Source organism: Larus michahellis, chromosome 4, assembly GCF_964199755.1.
Source record: "Larus michahellis chromosome 4, bLarMic1.1, whole genome shotgun sequence".
Classification (NCBI taxonomy): Eukaryota; Metazoa; Chordata; class Aves; order Charadriiformes; family Laridae; genus Larus; species Larus michahellis.
This window is the reverse complement of record NC_133899.1, coordinates 50,856,490-50,878,876: the sequence shown is the minus strand read 5'-3', so window position 1 is coordinate 50,878,876 and position 22,387 is coordinate 50,856,490. Positions and strand designations below refer to the sequence as shown.

The window sequence follows — 22,387 nt, the reverse complement described above, 5'->3', positions numbered from 1 at the left end:
TTCCCAAGTTTAATAGGTTCTCTTTTCCGATAAACTTTGTTCCATCTTTTTTCTGAACATAGACCTACCATAGCATTTGTTCCCATCATCACAATAGCTGGACACGTCACTACTTTTATGGATTTACCTTCAAAATAGTCCCATCAGGTCAGAAAAATGCTGTTATTTCTGTCATGAAGAGGAGGAAATGAGACTAGAGGACACTAAGTCAGAACGTCACCAGCCATGGTACTAAAATCCCTTGCAGCTGATACAAAAAGCATTTCCTGCCTGCTTGTGTGGAGGCATTTATCTCACTTTCAGAATAAGCACCTCTGCACAGGCAGTTTCTGGAAAGCAGCTTTTTGCAGACAGTTCAGGGAAACTCAAGAGTTAACTTTTTCTGGGCTGCCAGTGACACTTTGGCTCAGGTTAATTTGCAGCAAGGGGAAGAAGGCAGCTAGCTGAAGGGATGGAGCTAAAGGTCTAGCATGGGCTGTGCAAGAGATTGGTGGGCATGCAAGTTTGGAGGCTGAGACGTTGTATGTAACAAGAGGCCAACGCAGGAGGACTGTGTTTACTTGCCTGTGGCCTGTGACAGAGTTGAGAACTGCTGCTGTGAAAACCAAACACAGTGTTGCTGCCACTAGTGATGTCTAAAAACTAGTTACGGGCACTGGTAATAGGGATGTGAATTAAATTTGGGAAACCTTAGATTAGCAGGGTTTCCTTCTGCCCAAGATTTAACAGAGTATCATTAAGAAAGCAAATAAATGAAGTACATCTCTCAGATTCTATCCTTTTATCTACAGACAAAATCTTCATGCACCCAGGCCAAATCACAGAAGAACATTACTAAAGTTGTAAAGTCAACTGCTCAAAGATCAGGAAATGCTGGAATCAAGACTTCTTTTTTTGAAAATTTAATTCAGTCCCCTTAAATTCAGTCCTTAACTTACATGATCACTGTAGGATGGCAGCCTCATGCAGAACGCTAGGTGAAGAATGCTCAGTTAAAGACCAACCATTCAAGAGTTTTATATTGCTAGCATGTGTGATCATAGATCTTGATTATTATGTGCTATTTGAATTTTGCTGTGGAGACAGACAGAATTATGCATTTCCCCATGAATATTTTTTGTGCCAATTCTCATCACTATAGCGTCTAAAACCACAACTGCTAATCAACCTATTTTAACAGCGTGTCTTTGATTGGAAGAGTTTACGTTTTTCCCATTTCATAAATGTGGACTAAGGGTAAGGATGGAAAATGATGAACAAGCACACATTGAAAATTTGCTTTAAGCATCTGGACCAGCATCAAACAAGAATGCTGCAGCAGAGGCAGTGACAGAACCCAGTCCTCCAAGACAGCATCAGGCCTTCCCCTTAATACCATGTCACCTTTTAACTTGTGCAGTCTGTGAAGGACCCCTGCACAATCAAACAGATGAAACTGCCATACAGTCAGAGTTCATACCTGGAACAGGCCTACTTTATGCAATGAATGAAGCTGGGGTTCTGTGGCAAAAATAGTTGCCATGTATTTAAAGGCTTCATCATTTTGCGTACTGAAAAGAAGATAAATTGAGACTGCATAGGCTATCTTAAACCTGGTATTTGACTTCTGAATTCTTGACTTTACAACCTTAACAGAGTTCATTTAATATGCCACAAGGAAGGGCTGCAAGGGTTATGCACTTACAGTAACAGGTTAAATAGTAACAAATAATCCTAACACATCTGTAACTCCGCCAATATTTAGGATAAAGACATAGGGTAAATATACATATTGTAAGAATTAAAAGAGAAGGATGATTGAAACTCAATGGAAAGAGATGAAGGATAAAAAATAGGTGTGAAATTCTAAATGGTTCAAGAGGCAGAGGACTGAGGCTCCTTTTTAGCTCTCATTAACATGGGAAAAAGAGGTATGAGTTTTATTCAGAGAGCAGATATACTGTATATACCTTAAATAATGCACACAACAAAATGGAACAAGAATGAAAAGCAGAACCCAAGGCCTTACCTCATTCACTCTGGGCTTGTTAATGATATTTTTGGCATTTGAAGCATATCTCAAGGTACTCATGGTCTCGTTGTAGCTGGAGCTGGCAGGAGAGATAGCTACAGACAGAAAAAAAATGGAAAATAAATACTGTTTTAGAAAGTAATCCATTTAACTCACTGCTTTTCAAAAAATGGGACATTTTTAGTCTTGCTTCTTTAAAAAACAAAACCAAAAACATCCTTAGGGATATTTTATTAAGCTCACAGAGAATGTCTTCTCAAGATTGTATTTATAACTGAATCATAGAATTATAGAATTGCCTAGGTTGGAAGGCACCTTTCAGATCATCGAGTCCAGCCATGAACATAACACTATAGCTGCATTTCTCTGATTTTTGTGGGGGTTACTGAAGGTTATGGATTACCTGTGGACTAATTCGCAAGAAACATAGTTTTAAAGAAGTGCGAGCTGTTTGAATTCAAGCTATCAACTTCTTATCTCCTTTACCCCTACCAGCTCTGTGAGTTGCAGAATGCTGCATATGTATCACGCAGTATAGAATTTTACGTAATTTGGCTTTTTTATCGGAATCAACAGTCAAGCAACCAAACCTCACTGAAATCAATGGATGTTGGTAACTGAGTTCCTTAGGCTTCTTTGACATGAATGTCCCTGCCTAGGAGCGAGCAAGCTGTGAGAAAGCCAACCTCATCCTGACCAACAGCTGGATACGAAGAGCCTTACTAACTAATGCCTTACACCTCACTGTTTCGGCCACCAAGAAAAATCACCGTTCACAGATGTTATTTCTGCACATACACGTTTCTTTCAAACTCTTGCAATGAATCACTTTAAATCAAAGCTATGACCTTGGAAAGACTCTTAAGCTTAACATCGTGCACAATCAGCATGCCTTTTCATTTCCTTGAGTATCCTATGAAGTATTTATGAAAATCTTTACAAGGACAGATTCTAAGTGATATAGCTGTCTTCTCACTGCAGTACAGGTGTACTTTAAGGGGGTAGCGTAGTGCAAAATGTTAACAATGAATAGAAACCAAACTCACTGGCAATCATAATGGTCTTAGAGTTGCCTCCCAAACTGTCCTTCAAAAGCCAGGTAAGGATGGAGTCACGGTATGGAATGTAAGCTGGTCGCCTGGTCCCACTGATGCTGCCTGTGGAAGGACTGTCCGCATGGCTGCTCTCCCCTTCGCTTGTTATGGTGTTTATGCTCTGGCAGCTGCTGAACATCTGTGAATTTTGTGCTGAAGGAGAAATACCACAGAGCTCAGGAAAGGGGTCATCTCTTTCTGTCATGGTTATTTAATTTTCTTAGATGCCATTACAGTTTGTGAAGATGCCACACAACTGTTCTCTTCAGCCTTTTGTTGTAAATATAGATAAACATTAACACACAGCACATGGTGAGCAAGCCTTATGCTTTTATCACTACCCTTCAATATAAAGAACTACTGTGCTTACCTAAAGTGGAGATGACAATTCCAAGTGTAACTAATGACTTGTTAATATTGGCACCTTCGGTAATTCGATCTTTACAGTAACTGGGATCTGCTCTTTCACTGTAGCACACAAGCATGGAAAATGCAATGTAAATTAAAAAAAATGCTCCATTATTAACATACATTCATTATGATAAGCATTATGTATTTTCCTGACATACAAGAAAACAGAAATTGCAAGCTTTGTAATTACAAAAACATACGCTTTGAATACTTTACATTGCACTCTGGTTCAGAAAGTCCAAACAACCAGGAGCCAAGGCCGCTGCCACAAACTACTGTTAAAGACTCATCAAAACATAAATTCAAGCCTGAACTGTGCAACCCAATCATAGTGGTTCTGAATTAAAAAAACAAACAAACACACATTTCACAGCTCTGCAATGGTTCACTCTCTTCACTGTCTCAGTGCAAAGGTCTGTATATCCTCTCAATGCTACTTTCTCTGCTCAGACATGCATGGCAATTTACATTCTTGAGAAAGAAAAATGCCCTGTTCTCCAGCTGTTCTGTAACTCTTCAGCACAACTTCCATCTTTCTACACTCTGTGACATCCACCATAACCACATGTTCCTCCCTGAAATGCATAGCTAAGATCAGAGACTTAGGAACTTTTGTAACATGAAAAACATAAGCAGTGACATATGACTATTTTCTCCCACTTATGCTAGGCAGCCATGAGGAACACATTCCTTCCCCACCTCTTTTCAAGCTCAGATTTGGTAATTCCACCAATAGCTACTGGAAAAGCCACTTAATAAGAACACCAGGTTGAATGGAATTACCTTAAATGTATGCAACAGCAGAATATTGGATCTGAGGACCCAGGAATTACCTTCCTCAATGAAATCCAATACCCAATACAGAAGAGCAGGTGACAGAGACAATATTACCTCAATATTCCTTGTTACTGTATACAAAAAAGTCAGGCTTGTTGTTAGTTTAATGAAGTTTTAAAATATTAAATTTCATCTTTTAAGGCAGTACTACCGACATCTTCAGAGAAAATTACCTTTTTGCCCCTCAGTATATTATTACCTGCCTGCAAGGTCCACTAAGTTGATCTTGCTTGCAATTTCAGAGGGGAGATTGTTCTCCAATATAGCCTGAAGAGAAATATGTAAATAAGGAAGATTATTCCTCTTAATTAATTAATGAAAATAAAATAGATGTGCTCTTTTGTTTGAAACGGAGTTGTACACAACTGTCTCACTGCCTTTCTTCGTGACCTTGACCCACTGACTATGTTCAAACCATTAACTCAACAGCTTTCTCACCCAACAGAGAAACTACCCTCTTATGCTGATTTCCTCTTGAAAAAAAACCTTTACTGCCTAGCGACTGTGAAAGGCTTTCTTGTAGATCTTGCAGAGTTATTTTCCACTAATGTATTCCAAAGGTCTTTTGTGAAACTACTGAAAAATGCCCCGAAATGTTCTGTGATTACAGGATGTTAGAAATGTGAGATAGAAAAGGTCTATTGGATCACTGAACGATTTCCCTGCCAGGGAAGGATATAATTCCTCCGGAGAAAGGGTGCATTGTCTCTGGAAGAGTACTGGATGCCAAATGCTAAAGAGATGCGCACATCTGAAAAGCTGGACAGATACAAAATTTTGGTAAGTGTTAAACTAATGCTATACTTCAATTAAGGATCCTAAACAAGTGTGACAAAACATAACTTCAAACATATTTACATGTAATTTTCACAGCATCCTAGAAGGGGTATTGCATTTCAAAGGCCTGATTAAAACTTAAAACATTTCTTTTTACAGTGAGACTTTGACATCACTTCTGACTGTAAGCTTGCATAAAGGAACAAGAACACTTCAGTAAACACTCAACACATCAGGTGGTGTAGGAAGAGTAACACATCTGCAGTGTGATCCAAAGGAAGTAAGTAACCGCTTCCACGGAGATTATTTCGAACAGCACAAAACAGTGACAAGTAAACAATGCACAACACATTGAACAATGCTTTTTGAGAGAGAAGAGAAAAGGAAGTTGGATTATTTTTAGCTAACCTGAGTGTAGTGGATGGTGAAGATAGCATGGGATCTGCTGCTGGCATTGTGAATATGTGTAGCTGCTGTGATTCTAGAGAGAAGAACAAACCATTCAATTACAAAGGCTTATTTCCCTGTATTCAGGGAAAGCAAAAATAACAAATACAGCAGATAAATGAAGATGAAGGAATGTGAAATTTGGAAAATATGGCAGGCTGTATTCTTGCATCTGATCACAGAGTGTTTGGCAGAGGACCTGGAAGGCTGGAAATTGAGTCGGTTAGAGGTGGTTTTGTCCAACAGAAGCACTCAGAAGAAATATCTTAAAGCAGCCTTACAGCACAGGTGTAAGGTGTTGCATAAGGGTAGAACAGAGCAGAGACGTACAGCCAGCAACTGCATCATGTAGCTCACCCCCAACACCACTGAATGCACTGGCCTGGTACATTTTCTCCATATAGTTCCATTGTTCTCATTTTTATTTCTTGGTACTTCAAAGGGTCCAAAAGGCTTCATATACCGCTTCTGGGGCTCCCTTCTGTCACAGGGCTGATACTGTAGTTTTACACTGTTAGAGGAGTCCAATGAGATTAGCCAGTCTACCCGTATAAGTACCAATGAACGCTGTAATTCACTCGTGTACCACTTGCTTGGCTTTACCATGTGGACAGACCATCCGTCTCTAGCCCTCTGGCCATCAGGTACCAGGCACAGGAGGAGGAGCAGCAGCGGCACTCTCCCACTGTCTCTGAAACACAAACTTTTGGAGATTCTACTTTCTTTGTTGTTGTTTTGATTAGACAAACACAAAGAAAGCAGAGTTTTGCCTAGGGCAGAAGCCAGGTCACAGGTCTTTTACTTTGTCACTCTTGGAGCATGCCTTGAATATTGTCTATATGTGCAGCACTAAGCATCGGTTTTGCCAAGCTTACTCTCAACAACAACAGGCAATTTTAATAGTGCACACAAGGACTGTGGAACCACATTTTTTGTTAGGAGCCCAGCTGTCAGAGTACTGCAGGGTCTGGCTGCACCAGAGAGCTGCAGCTGTGTGTATGCCCCTGAGCTGCTGCCAGAGGCCAAAGGACTCCGGGATTCTCCTCCCTATTGCTCTGTGCTTCCCTACACCTCCACAGCCATGTGAGCAGGCTCTGCCAAAACCTACAGGCAAGTCTAGTGCATCATGGTTACAAGCTGAGGAAGCAGGAGAACGTGAACTAGCCTCCAGATGTTGGAGGAGGAAGACAAACAATTAGGTAAAGGGCAGAAGACAGAAAACAGCTCTACAGCAGCCAGAGAATATAAGGGAACGGCACTGAAGTTTATAAAGCAAAAGAGAAATAGAAAGTGCCCCAGGATTTGGAGGAGGAAGTGTTAGTACTCGCTTCTCAACTCCGACAATACACGGGGTAATTGGAGGGCAAGTTCACATCTCAAGTACTCACAACCCACGTAAGCATTTTTATGGGAGAATCTGTGTTAGCTTTTCATATATTCTATTTCACTGTGGCATGTGGTATACATTTTAATAGTTTTAACTGTTCTAATAATATTATCTAGATTCATTGATTGTTTTGCTTTACACAGCATCAGGGATATGTTTTTGGAAATTTGTATTTCCTGCATTTTAAAAATTCTATTCTTAAGCATTTAAGACTGAGTCTTGCAAAGTATTAAGAGAAAAATAAAATAATAGCACTGAGAGTTACAACAAAAATAATGATTGCATGTTGAAAATCCTATTTGTTTATTTTAGAATGGACAGGTGCAGCCAGAGCAAGCTGGAGATGGCCTGATAAAACCAACTGATGGTAAAAATGCTTTCAGTAAACTCTGCTTGTTGTTAGTACAGGAGCCACCCTCTCCCCCATGAAAGGCACCACCCATGTTCAAGGGGAGCTTCCCCTCCTGTCTTTCCTGTATAGTCAGACCTGGATCCACCATGTCCCATTCAATCCTCTCCTGCCTCCAGCCATATGGGGCAACTGCAACTTGTTCCCCACCTTCTTTATCCCTAAGATCTTGCTGATGTTCTTTTTGCATCATTTCCCAGACAGCAGATGTTTTAAATTAGTTTGTTTGCATTTATAGTGTGCTAATAAATACTCTATAGAATATTTCATAAAAATAAACACTATAGGCAAAAAGGAGTTTCCTCTATATTCCAAATAAGTTTTTGAAAAGTTATTCAGAAAAAGAAGTAGTTGCTTGGTTTCATGCAAGTGACATAGTTTGAAACTTCAGCATCACAAAAACCTACACACAAAATATTGAACCTCAGATTTTGTTTTCTCCTCATCTTCTTTTTCCTTAGCAACGAGACGACTATAGGATTACGCTAGCAGACAGACTAGAATTTTGTCGTTCTTTTGAAAAAATCTATTCTTACCACAGAGTTGCATCTCTTGATTACTACAAGCAGAAGCAGCAAAACTTAATCCTGCAGTATATTCTATGTTTTTTCAATAATGCGGCTTAGTTTTTATTTACTTCCCAGCATCAGTGGTATTCTAAAATCTTGGCCTCTCTTACGATAAGACTTAATACGAATTTTGGAACTGTGATTTGTATTTGGAGGATCCTTTCAAATACAACTCTTTTCTACCACTATATTAGCAGTTGTATTGATATCCAAGGCTCCCTGTGGAATACACAAAGAAGTGTCTTGACTAATGAGAACTGAAATCATTGGCTTCACTGGTGTGCCAATTCCCACAGTTCTCTCATAGCAAACATGCATGATTTGGACTAAGAACTTAAAAAAATACTTGTAAAATTTAAAACAAATAATTATAAAACACATATTTTTATAAATTAAATTAAAATATACTATCTTTTCAGCAGTTTTAAATCACTAAGTTACACTAACAAGTGAGTTGAAAGCTATACAATCTAAAGGGTCACAAGCAAGTGGAGGAGAAAAACAGAAGTCTGCTTACAGCAAAATGTTTTCCTGGCATGCATTTTTTATCCCAGACAGATGGTTGAACTTTGTGGGTAAGTCAGCATGGGATCAGTTTTGAAGAAACAACTTCATGAGTGCTTTTAGCTGTTATTGGGATAATATGAGAATATGTAACATCTTATGTGTACATCATGTGCAGGATCATAAAATCTGACATCCTGTCACAACAAAGCATTGGCAACACTGTCAGTAAAATAAACATTAATGAAATCAACACATGGTGAAAGAACTGTTAATTAAAGATGGAGCTGGTTTGTTTTATAAAATACCTTTTAGCTATTCCTTCTTCTAGAAGTTCTACAACTTGCTTGTAGTCTGTAACTAAATGTTGAGTCAATCCTGCCAAAGATTTAAAAAGAGATAAATGCATATTTTTCTCAGGAAGTTTCAGTCAGTTTACCAACAATTTACCCAACATCAGGGCCATAAGGATCTTCTGCTGGGATGCCAGTCTGTTCTACAAGCAGTCTCTCAACTAGAGTAACTATTTTATTTTTTTTAAAAATATTTTCTTTTTAAAAAACAAAATAAAAAATTGCAATCCATCCTTCACGTGCAGTGACGTCAGTACAAAAAATGCCTCATACCTTCAAATTACAGACCTTTTTCCAGCTTGTCTGCAGAACAATAGTATATAAAACAGTATAACTGAAACTCCATAAGAAATTTACAGCTCTGTCACTGCTACTAACTAGGTACAGATCCTGTAAAGAAGCTTTTTGTCATTGCCCCTGGATAATGGCTCTGCTCACGCAACTAACAGAATTAGGAGTCAACCCCTGTGAATATTTACCGTTCACTTAACTAGGCTTCAGCCTGCAACACTTAGGAGTCTTCACGCTCTCCCCAGGGGGTACCCAAATAATTATATCAAACATCTGGCCTTTGCATAACTTCTGCTTTCAGTTGTTCGTTTTTGGTTTTTTTGGGGGTTTTTTTAGGTTTTTTTTTTGTTGTTGTTGTTTTGTTTTTGTTTTTGTTTTTTTTTAATTTGATTTTATTTTTAAGGGGAAAAAAACTTCACTGAAAACAAATGAAAGAAGTGCTGCATTGCAGAGCCTGCTGTGCTGGAGTGGTGGTTGTGACTAGCAGGGCCCCAGTGGAGGGCAGTCTGCTGCTGTGCTGTACTGGCACTGCCAGCCCCTTGCAAAATGCAAATTCCAGCAGACAGACAAGATTAACCTCAACAGCCTTGTATTTCACATAAATCCAGTTTAGCATGCCTCGTTTGCATTTTATGGCGATGATTAGTTATCATTTGTACTGCGGTACACCTGAGTTGTGAAGCAAGACTTCGTCATACAATACCTCGTAAAACACTCCTTTGCGGAACATTTTATCTCAGAGCTGGAATCCAGGGCTACTTCCTCGCTCTGGCTTGGTTTGTTCTACTGAAGGCCACAAAAGTGTGGCTGAAGGCAAAGTACTGAAAAATGTGATTTATTTGGATCACATAATTTATCTACTGCTAGAGTGTAAGTCAAGATGAATATAAAATTCAACAAGTCTGAAATAAGTACTTCTGACATGGTTAGAGAGAGTCTATCCTTACATGATAACAGCTTGCTTCACGTTAAATTAAAGCAACATCTAAGCCAAAGCTGGGAATTTATTTTAGTCCTTTAACAACTGATACACATAAAGAAAAATAAAAAAATTTGTATCACCCACACTTTTAAAAAAACCCTAACTGTAGTGTACACACTTGCACACACACCAAGTACAGGATGATTTTCAAACAAAAGCATTTATTCTGCTCTCTAGTGTCCCTTTACAATACATTAATTCCAGAAGTCATCACATTTTCCATTTGAGAAAGAGGCCCATTATTATTTTTCCAACAGCACTGGGATCTTCAAAGCTCAGAATATGGAAACTATTATTGTTTTCCCAGACCCTTTTTCAGGGTCTTATTTAACTGAATAAAAATCCAGTTATAAAATGGAGGCACGGAAGAAATTCTCACTTTTCTGCAAGTACTGGAACAGTAAATCTAGCACAGAGTTCAAAACATTTAGTTTTTCAATAAGGTAAATGAAATATTGTAAATGTTGTATGAAAAGAAATGACAAAGTGTTCTGTTGGCTGCTAGAACAAGAAAGGTCATTTTCAAGTCCCATAGAAAGATCAAAAACACTTGCTCGTCTAGAAATCTGCCTTGGAGTAAGAAAGGATCTCCCCCAGAAATCTGTCTCAGAGTAACAAAATAGATTGCATCATTTCCTGATTTAAGAGAGGCCGATTCCTTAACAGTGCAACCATCTGTGAGGGAGAAGTTTGAAACGATTCCAAACCCAAAGCACTAAAACACTTTCAGCATTTTAAAGGCTACAATCTCACAGCCTTTACATGGAAAAATGATGGGCTGGAAACTATTCAAAATACTCAGTGTTCAGAGCTGGGACTTCCTGACTGGACTTGCAAATGGAAAATGCATTGCCCAGAGCATCTAAGCATCCTTAAAGGGGTTAAGTTTTCTGATTTTCCTTTCTGTCTCTTCTTCATCCAGTGCTAACCGTACTCTGGATATCATTGACACCAAGCACACAACTGACAAACTAATAGTATACTGGGGAGCTCCTGATCAAAGTCAGCAAACCTTAAAATTGCTGATGGTTTGCAAGAAGTATGATGCAAATACAGATGCTAGTCCTTAACATACTGTATCTACGGGAAATAATGGAAAATTTCTGAGCTTTGCTGATGTTCACCGTTTTTATTTCTCCCATACAGCAAATTGCCTGAAAGGGGAATACAAAACAAGCTTCCCTTCTAGGAAGCTTGCTGGTAATTCTGATCTCAGCCATCTAGCTATTGGAAACAATATTCATGTGCTCTGATCCCACACAGAGAGACTACATATAAAACTGCAAAAGGCTACTTCAGGCACATAGAAGGCCCTAATTACAGAGATCAACAATTGTTGATTGCAACAATATATTACTACAGTTGAGAAGGGCATTTTTTACCAGAGTAGGGAACCGCTTCATTTTCTTGGATTTGATTATTAAAACCAAGCTCAGGTGTACTGCTCACCTGCATTCAGAAGACCTCTGGACTTTCTCACTGCTGCTTATTTTTCATATGAGCTAATGAGTGTAATTTCAAAAGGAGCTACATAATCATATCTTCTTTATTAGTCCCTTGCCCCAAAAGACAACAGAGTTGCCTCAAGTAAAGCAAACTGTTACATTTCTTAATTGTGTAAACCGTGCATATTTATTTATTAATATATAATCATATACACAAAACTAAAAAAAATAACTATGTCATCTAGCTGTTGCCCTAAGCCACTGACTCATCAGCCTGAAATTGCTTCTGTTCACATGCTCTCACAACAGCATCTAATTACACCCCATGATGCTTTCAGTAGAGAAATTACTTAATTTTTCCTGCATGCGATCCGTTTTTCTAAAAATGCAGATCACATTTATCATTAAAATTAAATTTTTTCTTATAGTCATTAACACAAGGATTTTTGGAGGTTGTCGTCAGATACAGAGGGAGAGAATCTAAAATGAAGTATTCACACTGCATTTACAAACATGGCCAGAGCTGGCAAATATTATCTAGGTTAACCTTTTTCCATTATCCTTTCCTCTTATTTTACAAAATCTAATCCCTTGGGAACTTTTATGGGATATTTCAGAACTCTAGTATAATACTGTTCCACTTAAAATTTTTAGTTGTGTCTAAGTATAAAATACTTATTCAAAAGGGGAAAAATTAAATAATAATTAAAAAAACCCACCCGTCCATCCACCCAACCAAAAAACCTCTGAAAAAACCAGAACTGGAAAAGAAGTGACAGATTTGGCCTGGAAGGTTCCAGTTGAAGACAAAATAGTGACAAAAGGCAAGCCAGCCCATTGGCAGAAGCTATAACTTCATTTTCTTTTAAAACAAGGAAAATCCATTATGTGCAGCCAAGGAATCACTGGAGATATAAGGCCTGAAAAAAGGGATGGAAATTGCCAAGGAAGGAAGCAGTTTAAAGACCTTTTCTTGTGTGGTGAATGAGCAGCTGCTAAAAGAAAATAATTAGTAACTGTACTCCACCAACAATGAAGTTCTCCAATAACAAGCAGGTAGAAAGAGAATCTTGGAAAGACCTCAATAAAGGCCAAATGTCTATGAATCTGCTTTTCAAAGAATGGTAAGTTTGCCATACTAATGAGACCATCAATTCATCTATTTTCCAACTCCCCTTAGACAGGATGCTGATGTGCTGGGAAAGCACAGCTGAAATAACCAGAATGCCAGATAGTCCCCTGTGCACAGGACCATGCAAGTTCAACCCTTCCCAAGCACTTATTTCAAATGTTGAGAGGAGGAATTGGTAACAACCGTTCGTTGTTAGATGTACGGTGACTGATAGTGCAGATGCCCCAGGGAATGAGAGCTGGGAATTCCAGGCTTCATTCAATCACACAGTCAAGTCACCCTATCTGTTGTCACATCTTGCCTTAATCTCTGAAGTGAGGATAACAGTCTCACGTGTAATGGCGTGATAAAGAAAAAGAGAGAGAGAAAAGTGAACCAGGGAGAACAAAAGGAATTCACAAAACCAATAGAGACAAGAACTCTATTTAAAAGCCAGAACAAATCAGTATTTGATCTGATGTGACAGGACCAATACAATTCTGTGTGATATGCATTTTGCACACTAAATGCATACCCCCCAGGTGTTACTACCCACTTGGTGGCCAGCCAAGCAGTTGCAGTGTCAGTGATACCAGAGGCAACTTTGGAATCCTGCCCACTAGATATAAGGCATGCTGAAAAGGAAACATATGCATTTACTTTCTAAACAAACTCAGTATTTTTGAAACTTGCATCAGTCTGGAAAAGGCTCTTCCTTCTGATCTCCACTGTAAAGCTACTCTGTATGATTTTGCACTGGTGCACTGATTTTGAGAGACATCCCTTTTGGCAGATGTTGGTCACATAAATGGAAATGTAGCAGGTAAACTTTACATAGGGAGTTAATCAATTCACAAGTACCAATGACCAAGCTCCAATTTAAAGCTGTGTAAGATGCTGAAGTGAAGGCACCAATCAAAAGTGAAAATTAACTGGAAGTACAAAAACAATGAGAGAGAAGATAAGAACTAAAATAAGACAGACAACTGAAATGGAAAACATAGATATGGGGTTTTTTTCATCTGCTCTGTGTCACCTGATTTGAAAGTTATGATTCACTAGAAAACACAAAACCACCTGAGGGGCTGCTGTTGCAAGTGGGAATTAGAAAGTCTGTGATGTTTTTAATCATATAATGCATCTACACTACCCATCCTATGCTTTTTCAGTTTAATGAAGGAAATGAAGATCATTGGGTTCTCACTTGTGTATTAGAGATTTTAATCACTTCTCATGGCCTGGCGTGCAATATCAAACAGTTGAGTTTATCTAGTTGTTTTATTATTATTATTATTTTGTATATATACTGCTGCCAAGGACTGAAACAGGTATGGAAGGACCTTAGGCTGGTCTGGAGAACCTGTGTAGAGCTGATGGTGGTGGATTTCTTGATTAAGATAAGATTTCTTTAAAATGAAAGAAAGCAAAACACTGTAGCTCACACATCACCTATGCCTGTAAAGGCAAACAGAAAAGTGCAGGATATCCAGCCAGTGGGATAACAGAGGCAAAGCTTTCCATGTGCTATACATGGTCATATCAACAATCAAAATATTTGAGGAAAGTAACTCTTGAAGAGTAGAAGCAATCAGGATCATCTCAGGAACATATGCAAAGATACATACAGAGCCGGTACAGATTTACTTGAAATTCTGACACTAGTTGTGAAGCCCACTCTCACCTTGTACATATGGTCCTGTTTCAGGGTGTTCGCGGACTCGAAGTGTATAAGGTTTCTTTCGGTCTGACTGTTTTAACAAATCTCGGACGCGCTCATTATAGATTTCAAGAAAACTGAAAAGCCAAAAAAAAAAAAAAAAGGAAAGTTAAATGCACACAATTAAAAAAAGAGAAAGCATATATTTAGGCAATGTCACTACCTGAATCTTAGATAAATCCTTCATGATAAAGTTAATTAATTAGTTTTCATTATCTCTGTTACTGCCCCTTCCCATGCAGTGCACATGGAAAGAACTCATAGTAGCAAATTTCCAAGAAGCAAGAAGCATTCAATATTTTATTTAAAAATTCATAAAATATCATTTTTTAACACTAGTGAGTTCAAATTCCCAGATTTCAAAACGTATTGTTTCATTAGATCAATGGGAAAGATCAAAAAGAATGGAATGCAGGATTATGGCTGAAATTTAAGAGTTAAACAAACAGGAAGTAAATTTTTAATAGACTCCTATTTCAGCTGTCTATACAAAACGGCATCCAAAGAACTATACTGAGATGGAAAACTAAAACTATCACTTTCTCATCCTTCCTCTGTGTTCTCTCCCTTGTTCCAAAATGATTATCATCTGAGAAAACAGAAACAAAATAAACTAGTCTTTACTTTGTTTGATTACCAGAATATGTTGTTGAAAGCATTCATAGCATTGCCCAAAAGAGTGACACACTTACCTGACCTTTACTCTGCAAGATGCTGTCTGGTCTGAGTAATCATCTTTCCTTGAAAAGAGGCCCTGCATAAACCAGAAGTTTATGTAAATTTTAAATCCATCAAAAAAATCAAACTGCTTAAACAAATGCAAGTGAAATAAAAAAGAAGTACCTCACATATACGTGGTGTCAGCCCCATGGATGCCTTCAAATAATAAACAGAAACAAATTTAAACAATATACTTGCTATCACTCTTGCAAAACTTATTTTTAAATAAAAGCCAAGTTATAAGAAAAGGACAGAATCATAGTGTAGCATTAAAGTGATGACCGTATGATAGATTACAACACAAACTGCTCTGGAGTGTAGTTCAGAACAGCGTGGCAGTCCTCTACTACTCCAGCTGAAGCACCTTGCACGTGAAACACTGCCAGGGACTTATGTGCTGTGTAATGTCATCTGTCTTAGCTTCAGTGCAAATGCTATTTATAGCAGAAGTCATTTTAGAGCCACTTATACAGCGTCGATGAGGAGTTTAGAGGCTTGGGTTAAAGCCAAGAGCTGTTTGATGTAAAGATACTGGACATGCCCATGTCAGAGGTGTCGCAGGCTAGATAAAGCCAGGCCAACACTGAAACTAGCTTGACATCATGAATATTTTGTTTATTCCTTATTCTGCTTTTATTTCTTTATACTTTGGTGTCACAGAACAGGCTTGGAACAGTTTTATGTTCTAGATTTATAAACCTGATCTGTCGGAGAGAATGGAATATGGGCTGCCAACAGTAGCCAAACTAGCTGATTTAAACTTTGCCAAAACAGTCCACACAGCACTCAACTAACAGTGTGTTTTTGTGTGATGATCTGTTCTTATGACATGATTGCTCACACCATATTTTCTAGTATTTTTAGCTGATGCTACGTGTAAAGGCTTGACTCTCATTTTATACATATAAATACCAAATAAAACATGTATGGCATTCTGCTCAACAAGCACCATAATCACAGTTTAAAAGTAAAGCGATGTTTCTGCTGGACATCCCACCTTCAACCCTAAGTGTAAAATGAACAGTGTGACTCACAGGCGTTCCCATCATTGTGTAAGTTTTTCCTGAACCAGTCTGTCCATATGCAAAGAGGCAGATGTTGTATCCTCTAAATGCACCTGACAACACGGAAGTGCCAAGGTCCTGGAACACCTGAAAAGACCGAGAAGAAACAAAACTGACCATGAATAATATGTGTCCTTATTATTTGTGGATCTTGCAGCTTTAATAACTCCATGGCAACAAGGATCTTCACGGTATTTGTCTTTCTAATTTATCAGACACAATGTTAAGCGCCCAACATTCACTACTTAGATTTTCCTCCCGATGTGGGTGTGCCAAGCCCAGTGCTGATACCGAGCAGCAGTGTTTAACTGTGGTTCCCTGCTTGCAATCTTTTATTTTATACTTAGATTGTATGAATTATTGAGGTTATATTATTATAACCCCATCCCAAGGTTTTACAGCCCTCAGCATACATCTGACAGAAAGGCATGATCAAGGCTTTTTGACGCAATGACATTAATAGGAGCATTAGGCATCAGAATTACAGGTCAAAAGCAAAGCGAAGTCTAACTCACAGCCTGCAAGCAGACCTCACCCAAGTAATGCTTCTATCTGAACCATCTGGTCAGCAAGTAACACAACCAAAGGCTAAATACTTTATTTCCTGTTCATGCCACAAGCACAGTGATGTGCCTTGTTCTGCTCATCATAATGCAGAGACGGGAACTGTTACCACCAAATCAGTGTCAGCCTCTAGGGGCTTCCAAAGCTTGCACTGATCCCACAGCGGCTGCAGAAGTTGGACCATGACAACCAGACTACTCATACATAAAGATCTGAACAGTCTTTCCTTCTGCTTTCCCTGTTCCTCTTCTGGAGACACAGCTGACCATGTTCTCAGCACATCAAAGCCTCGCCATAGACCAGCTGAAAGGACATCTGGTAAGGTTTGCTAGGAAGTGCATGGTGGATCAAAAGATTGCAGTAGGCAGGCTGCCAACCCCTTAGCACAGGTTTGTCCTTTCAAAAGAAACATTACAAGTATTAATGGTTTTGCCATTCACATAGAAAACTAGCTAGTATATATAGACAGATGCATACAATTTCAGTGTTTCATTGCTGTGCAATCTCATCCACTGCCAGGGCATTTTCTTCTCCAATGGACAGGTAAATGTACTGAACCTGATATAAAAATCAATAGTAAAAGGTATTTTATAAGCATCACCACTTTGCCTAAACAGCCCAGAAAAGAGATTAAAAATCCTCTCCTGAGGTTTTTATTTTCAGATCATATTTTCAACTCAAATGGAGACAAGATGCTAATTTCTAGATGAAGAATCAATAATATTCCCATTCGGCAGAATCTGGCTACCCCTGCCTGTATTTGTAAGGGCATGTGGCACGTCAGAGCATTTGCTTCATTAGGATTATCAGATCAAGGGACTTTTCTATTCAAAGAGTAACAGAGAAAGTCATAAACAAAACACATGGATACGAATGTAATATACAAGGGATAACAAAGATAGTGACAAACTCTGCAGTCACTACTGGACAGGCCATTAAGAAATTGAAGTATAGGACTTCCAGAGGACTTATAGCGGCCTTCCCGTACCTGAAGGGGGCCTATAAGAAAGATGGGGAGGGGCTGTTTGCAAGGGCATGTAGCGATAGGACAATGGGCAATGGTTTTAAACTAGAGCAGGGTAGGTTTAGATTAGACATTGGGAAGAAGTTCTTTACCACGAGGGTGGTGAGACACTGGAACAGGTTACCCAGAGAGGTGGTGGAGGCCCCATCCCTGAAGACATTCCAGGCCAGGCTGGATGAGGCTCTGAGCAATCTGATCTAGTTAAAGATGTCCCTGCTTACTGCAGGGAGGTTGGACTAGGTGATCTTTAAAGGTCCCTCCCAACCCAACACATTCTATGAAAGCAGCTGCCCTGTCCACCAGTGTGGGATGGAGTGACCTCCAGGTATCCAGGCACACAGGGCTGGCCTCCAGGGGCTGGGCAAGAGGAACCCCCAGGTCCTGGAGTCCACAGGGGGCCAGTGGCCATACACAGACCTTAACTGTATCAATTTTACTATTGGAAACAACTTATCTATGGTCTTGAATAATTAGATCAAAGCCAAAAGTCCAGAATATACACTGAGAACTAGTAGTTCACTTGCAGCACATCTGGTTAGTAATTCCTCACCAAGGACAATATGCCATAAAATGGTCAACTTCTATGGACAGGAAGGAAAAAAAAAAAGTAATGCTAGTACCAAAATAAATCTATGGTACATAGTTGACGAACGAGTGAACAAATAACTTACACATTAGCATGATGGTTAAAAGTTATGCTGAAGAGGCCAATCTACCACTTTCACCTAATAAATAAACACTACTTAAATTAAAAAAAAAATAATATTATCATTCTGCTTTTATAAATATCAGCATATACAGAGGCATGGATACACATTATTTGCCATCACAAAGATTTAGAATCTATATCAAGAACCCAGAAGTGCACATAAAGACAGAGAAAGGGCTTAAGAAGTGAATGGTAGAGAAGAAAGCCACTGAGAAGCACTTGGAAATGTCAATTTTAAGGTGTCACTATGGAAGGAAAGTGCATAGTTTAAGAGAAGAGGAGAAGAGGGAAGTTTATGCACAGGGATTTTAATAGCCTGATGTTATCATCAAAGGGGGCTTAAAAAAGGACCAGGCAAAAAACTGAAAAACAGCTAAGAAAACAACATTCAAAGCATCAGGTGAAAGAAAGATGAAAAAACAGAGCAGCAATTACAAAGCAGTTTCTGAACCTTGTAGGCAAGGAGGAAAAGTTGCATTTGATATGTATGGTAAGGGGAAAAGGAAGTTTCTTCCTTCCAGCGGCAGAATGTGGTTACCACTAGAATCCTCTCTCAGAGCTATTACAAAAGTGGTGCTTCTGTTACCCGCTTCAGATACAAATGTTTCACGATTCCACAACCACAACTGAGAGTACATTGTTCCTTATAAATTGAGCACATACTGGAAAGTATAAAATAAAAACATAGGCAGCACTTTGTCCATGAGACTTGCCTTCCCATGTGTGGGAAAATGTAACTGCAGGGATTGGGCTGGGGGTTGGGATTTCATGGACATTGCTTGTAGCGGTGTTTCGACATCTGTTTTTATATCCCTGCATCTATGGGAGCCCCACTTAAAAATGATAATTGAATAAATGCGTGAAACTGTGCAATTATCCCTATTACTTTTCTTTTACTTGATCAGTGGAATTCAGTGGGTCTGACTGCAATGGGATTTCTTACATGAAGAAGGTCTGCAGAAATTGGCCCTGAGATCACTTTTATGACAGGTTCTGAGTCTTCCATTGCTCTTGATTTACTGTTTTTCTTTTAGTAACCTGATTGCATTTCACCACATGTACGCAATGTATCCCTGTACGGTCCCAGCATAGTTCCTCCTTCTGAACTGAGAGTTGCTGTTTGTTTCAGTGATTCAGCGACAGTGGTATCAATCTTCTAACTAAAGAAGCAGCTACAGGTAACAGCCAGAGGTGAACAGCACACTACATTTAACCATAAGCATGCCACTGCTTTAGAGCATGGTGATAAACAGAGCAAGCTACATGCTAAACACAATGATGCTGATGTGCCTCCTTTCAGTAATACCGATGCACTCCCTCAAGGCTCAGTGAAGAAAGAGGTCAGCCCCATATTTACACATCATTGTAAGAGATTAATTTGTTTTTCTTCAATAAAGATATTTGGGAAAGCATCTGAACATTAACAGCAGCAACGCAAATCACTGTAACTGATTCTTGGCAGGAGTCATCAATCAATGTAGGATATAAGTCAGGTTCTTGCAATTCTCTCACAGATATTTCAGCACCCACCACCTCTCCACTGTTCCCTGCCATCCTCTCATGTATCTTCACATCCACTCTCAGAGCTGGGACAAGGTATACTGCTTTTGGTATACTGGAAGATGATATGACTGACCAGGCACATGGGACACTGCCAACTGCTCCAGCAGCTGCCAAGTACCAGTGGAAATGCATACAAGCCTTGCACCAAATACCACAGACTGACTCTCAGCCCTGGCAGGCCACAAAGAAATTCCCTGTAATTTAAAATTGGTTCATGAACTGCATGTCATACAGCCTTTTAAAAGATGGAAGAATGGCACCCTCTTCCACATATCTTTTGTGCTGTTAGGCAGTCATTGTTTTCCTCCTGCCCACTCTGCCTGCCCTCTGCACCCCAACTTCCAGAATTCTCCTCTCTGCACTCCCAGCTTTTCTATTTTGCTGCTTACTATTCACTTAGATGTCAGAATCCCCGAAGACTGCAAAACAAAATGGTCATAACATAAGGTTATGCTCCCATGTGAATTCTCCAGTGAACGTTGAACCTTCTCTCAGTAGAGGCACCATTAGGATCTCTTCCCTATCTACAAGCACACAAAACTTGTAGGAATCCAATATCAGAGATCCCTATGCCTCTTTCAGATTTGGTTCAACCTGGCCTTTTTTTTCCAAGAATTATTGGGAAACATAGGCCAAAACCAGCCAGCCACTGTAAAATTGTATTTCTTCAGAAAATCAGGATAAGAGATTGCAATTACTATCTATTCAGTAGAAATTAAGATTTCACCACATAACTTTCCTGTAAGATTCTGCCTGCTCTGGACACGCTCCAGCTCATGAGGTAAGGACTTTCACCCAGATTCCCAACTGGACTGCCATGGGCCAAGAGATCTCTAAGACAGGATACCTAAATTTAGAGCAGAAGAGAAAGTTCCTCCTATCTGAGTGGCTCAATGATTTTCAGTAGCTGGGAATGCAAACATAGGGAGGAGAAAAGAATCTCATCTAAATTCAGGATTGCAAGAGCCAGATCTGAAGACTGACAGAAGCCTGGGGAACAACTCGATAAAATAACAACCACTGAGAACCAGTAACACTGAGAGGAAGGAATGAGAAGGGAGTGGGACCAGTAAGAGGCTCTGAGTAAGAGGGGGAGGGAGTCAAACTGGACAGAGTTAAGGGAGGAAAGGCGGGACGGGACTAGTATCCATTGGGAACAACAAATCAGTGGGAAAGAGATGGAGTTTGGAAGCCAAAGTGCAGGAAACCATTGGGTTGGGTTGATACAGAGGACAAAGAACAAGGACAAGTGTGAAAGGCAGACATTTGCACATCTGGAGTCCAGAGGGCAGGATTTTGGGGCAACCAAATGGGATTGGAGTCAAAATAGTATAAAGAAAAGGACTAAGAAACGCGAGGATGCATTATTTTGAAGTAACATGAGCAAGGTGAGTCTGTGCCCACTTTCCCTCAGAGTACCAACATCAAATGAATTCAGGAATTTTGCATGGCCCATTGTACACAGTAGTAGCCTAAAACCAGCTTCTGTACTCCATATCAGTTTAGAAACCTGTACTTCACATGGTAGAACCTCTTACAACAAGGATAAATGCAGCCTAGAGAAGTATCTTGATTCTATGATAGTTTCCTTATTAAGAACTGTCCTTCTTTCTGAAGTTTCATAATGGAGCTTTTGAGAGTTATGAATTGATCTAAGTATAATAATATAAAATATTCACAAAGTGGCGAGTTTTCAGGATAGCAATGCTAGCAATGTCATCTGGACATTGAAGTTGGAATTTGAGAGGAAATGCATTTTACTTCTAAGCTCCGTTGTTGAAACTTTTGTACAACATTGTGCAACTCATTTAACATTTTAATGGTTCAATTTTCCTACAGATAAAGTAGGAATAATGCTATCCATTAGCAGAAAATTGCGGGATGTTCTCAGTAGTGTTCATAAAACTCCTTGTGATCTTGGCTTAAATTGCCTTGGATGTTCTAATTGTGCAAATTCTTGTGCTCGCTCTCTCTCCACGTACATTGGACTCCCTGAAAGAACAACATCTAAATCCAAAGTACCAGTTAAGTAAATCTTTGTTATATTTACTCTCTATTAAATACACATGGCTACTCAAATGCTTCAATTCAAATGTTTCAAATCAGTCCTTTTTGAATTAGGCCTTGAGAGAAGACGTATTATTACAACCAAAATTGGATAACTCTGAAAACAATGCCATAACCCTATGATGATAATGAATGAGAATTTCAAAAATTATTTACTGAAATCCTATTAAAAGCAGATTTGCACTGGTTTCTGTTTATTCTTTCTGGTAAATTACCCTCTCTTGTTTTGTGAAGATAAATTACAATTAATTTAATTGAATATAGTCTCAGTTTAGTCAGAAAAGCCTCTTTGTTTTAGTGTACCACAGAAAAAAAATGGAGAAGTGAAGCA

The 22,387-nt window shown here is 39.1% G+C and overlaps 1 protein-coding gene across 2 annotated transcripts in view; it reads right to left on the bottom strand.

Moving 5' to 3' along the window:
• The window catches only part of STARD9 (StAR related lipid transfer domain containing 9), a 114,606-nt gene that overhangs the window by 46,984 nt on the left and 45,235 nt on the right, over positions 1-22,387 (bottom strand). For both annotated transcript variants that reach the window (XR_012586695.1, XM_074584681.1), the window contains exons 4-13: positions 16,100-16,216; positions 15,189-15,221; positions 15,038-15,099; positions 14,310-14,422; positions 8,755-8,824; positions 5,539-5,611; positions 4,553-4,620; positions 3,476-3,573; positions 3,058-3,258; positions 2,009-2,106 (exon numbers count right to left, since the gene is read on the bottom strand). Coding sequence is in view for 1 of the 2 variants with exons in the window: in XM_074584681.1 (XP_074440782.1) it covers positions 2,009-2,106; positions 3,058-3,258; positions 3,476-3,573; positions 4,553-4,620; positions 5,539-5,611; positions 8,755-8,824; positions 14,310-14,422; positions 15,038-15,099; positions 15,189-15,221; positions 16,100-16,216 (933 nt within the window). In the remaining variant the exon portion in view is untranslated. The remainder of the gene's footprint in view (positions 1-2,008; positions 2,107-3,057; positions 3,259-3,475; positions 3,574-4,552; positions 4,621-5,538; positions 5,612-8,754; positions 8,825-14,309; positions 14,423-15,037; positions 15,100-15,188; positions 15,222-16,099; positions 16,217-22,387) is intronic.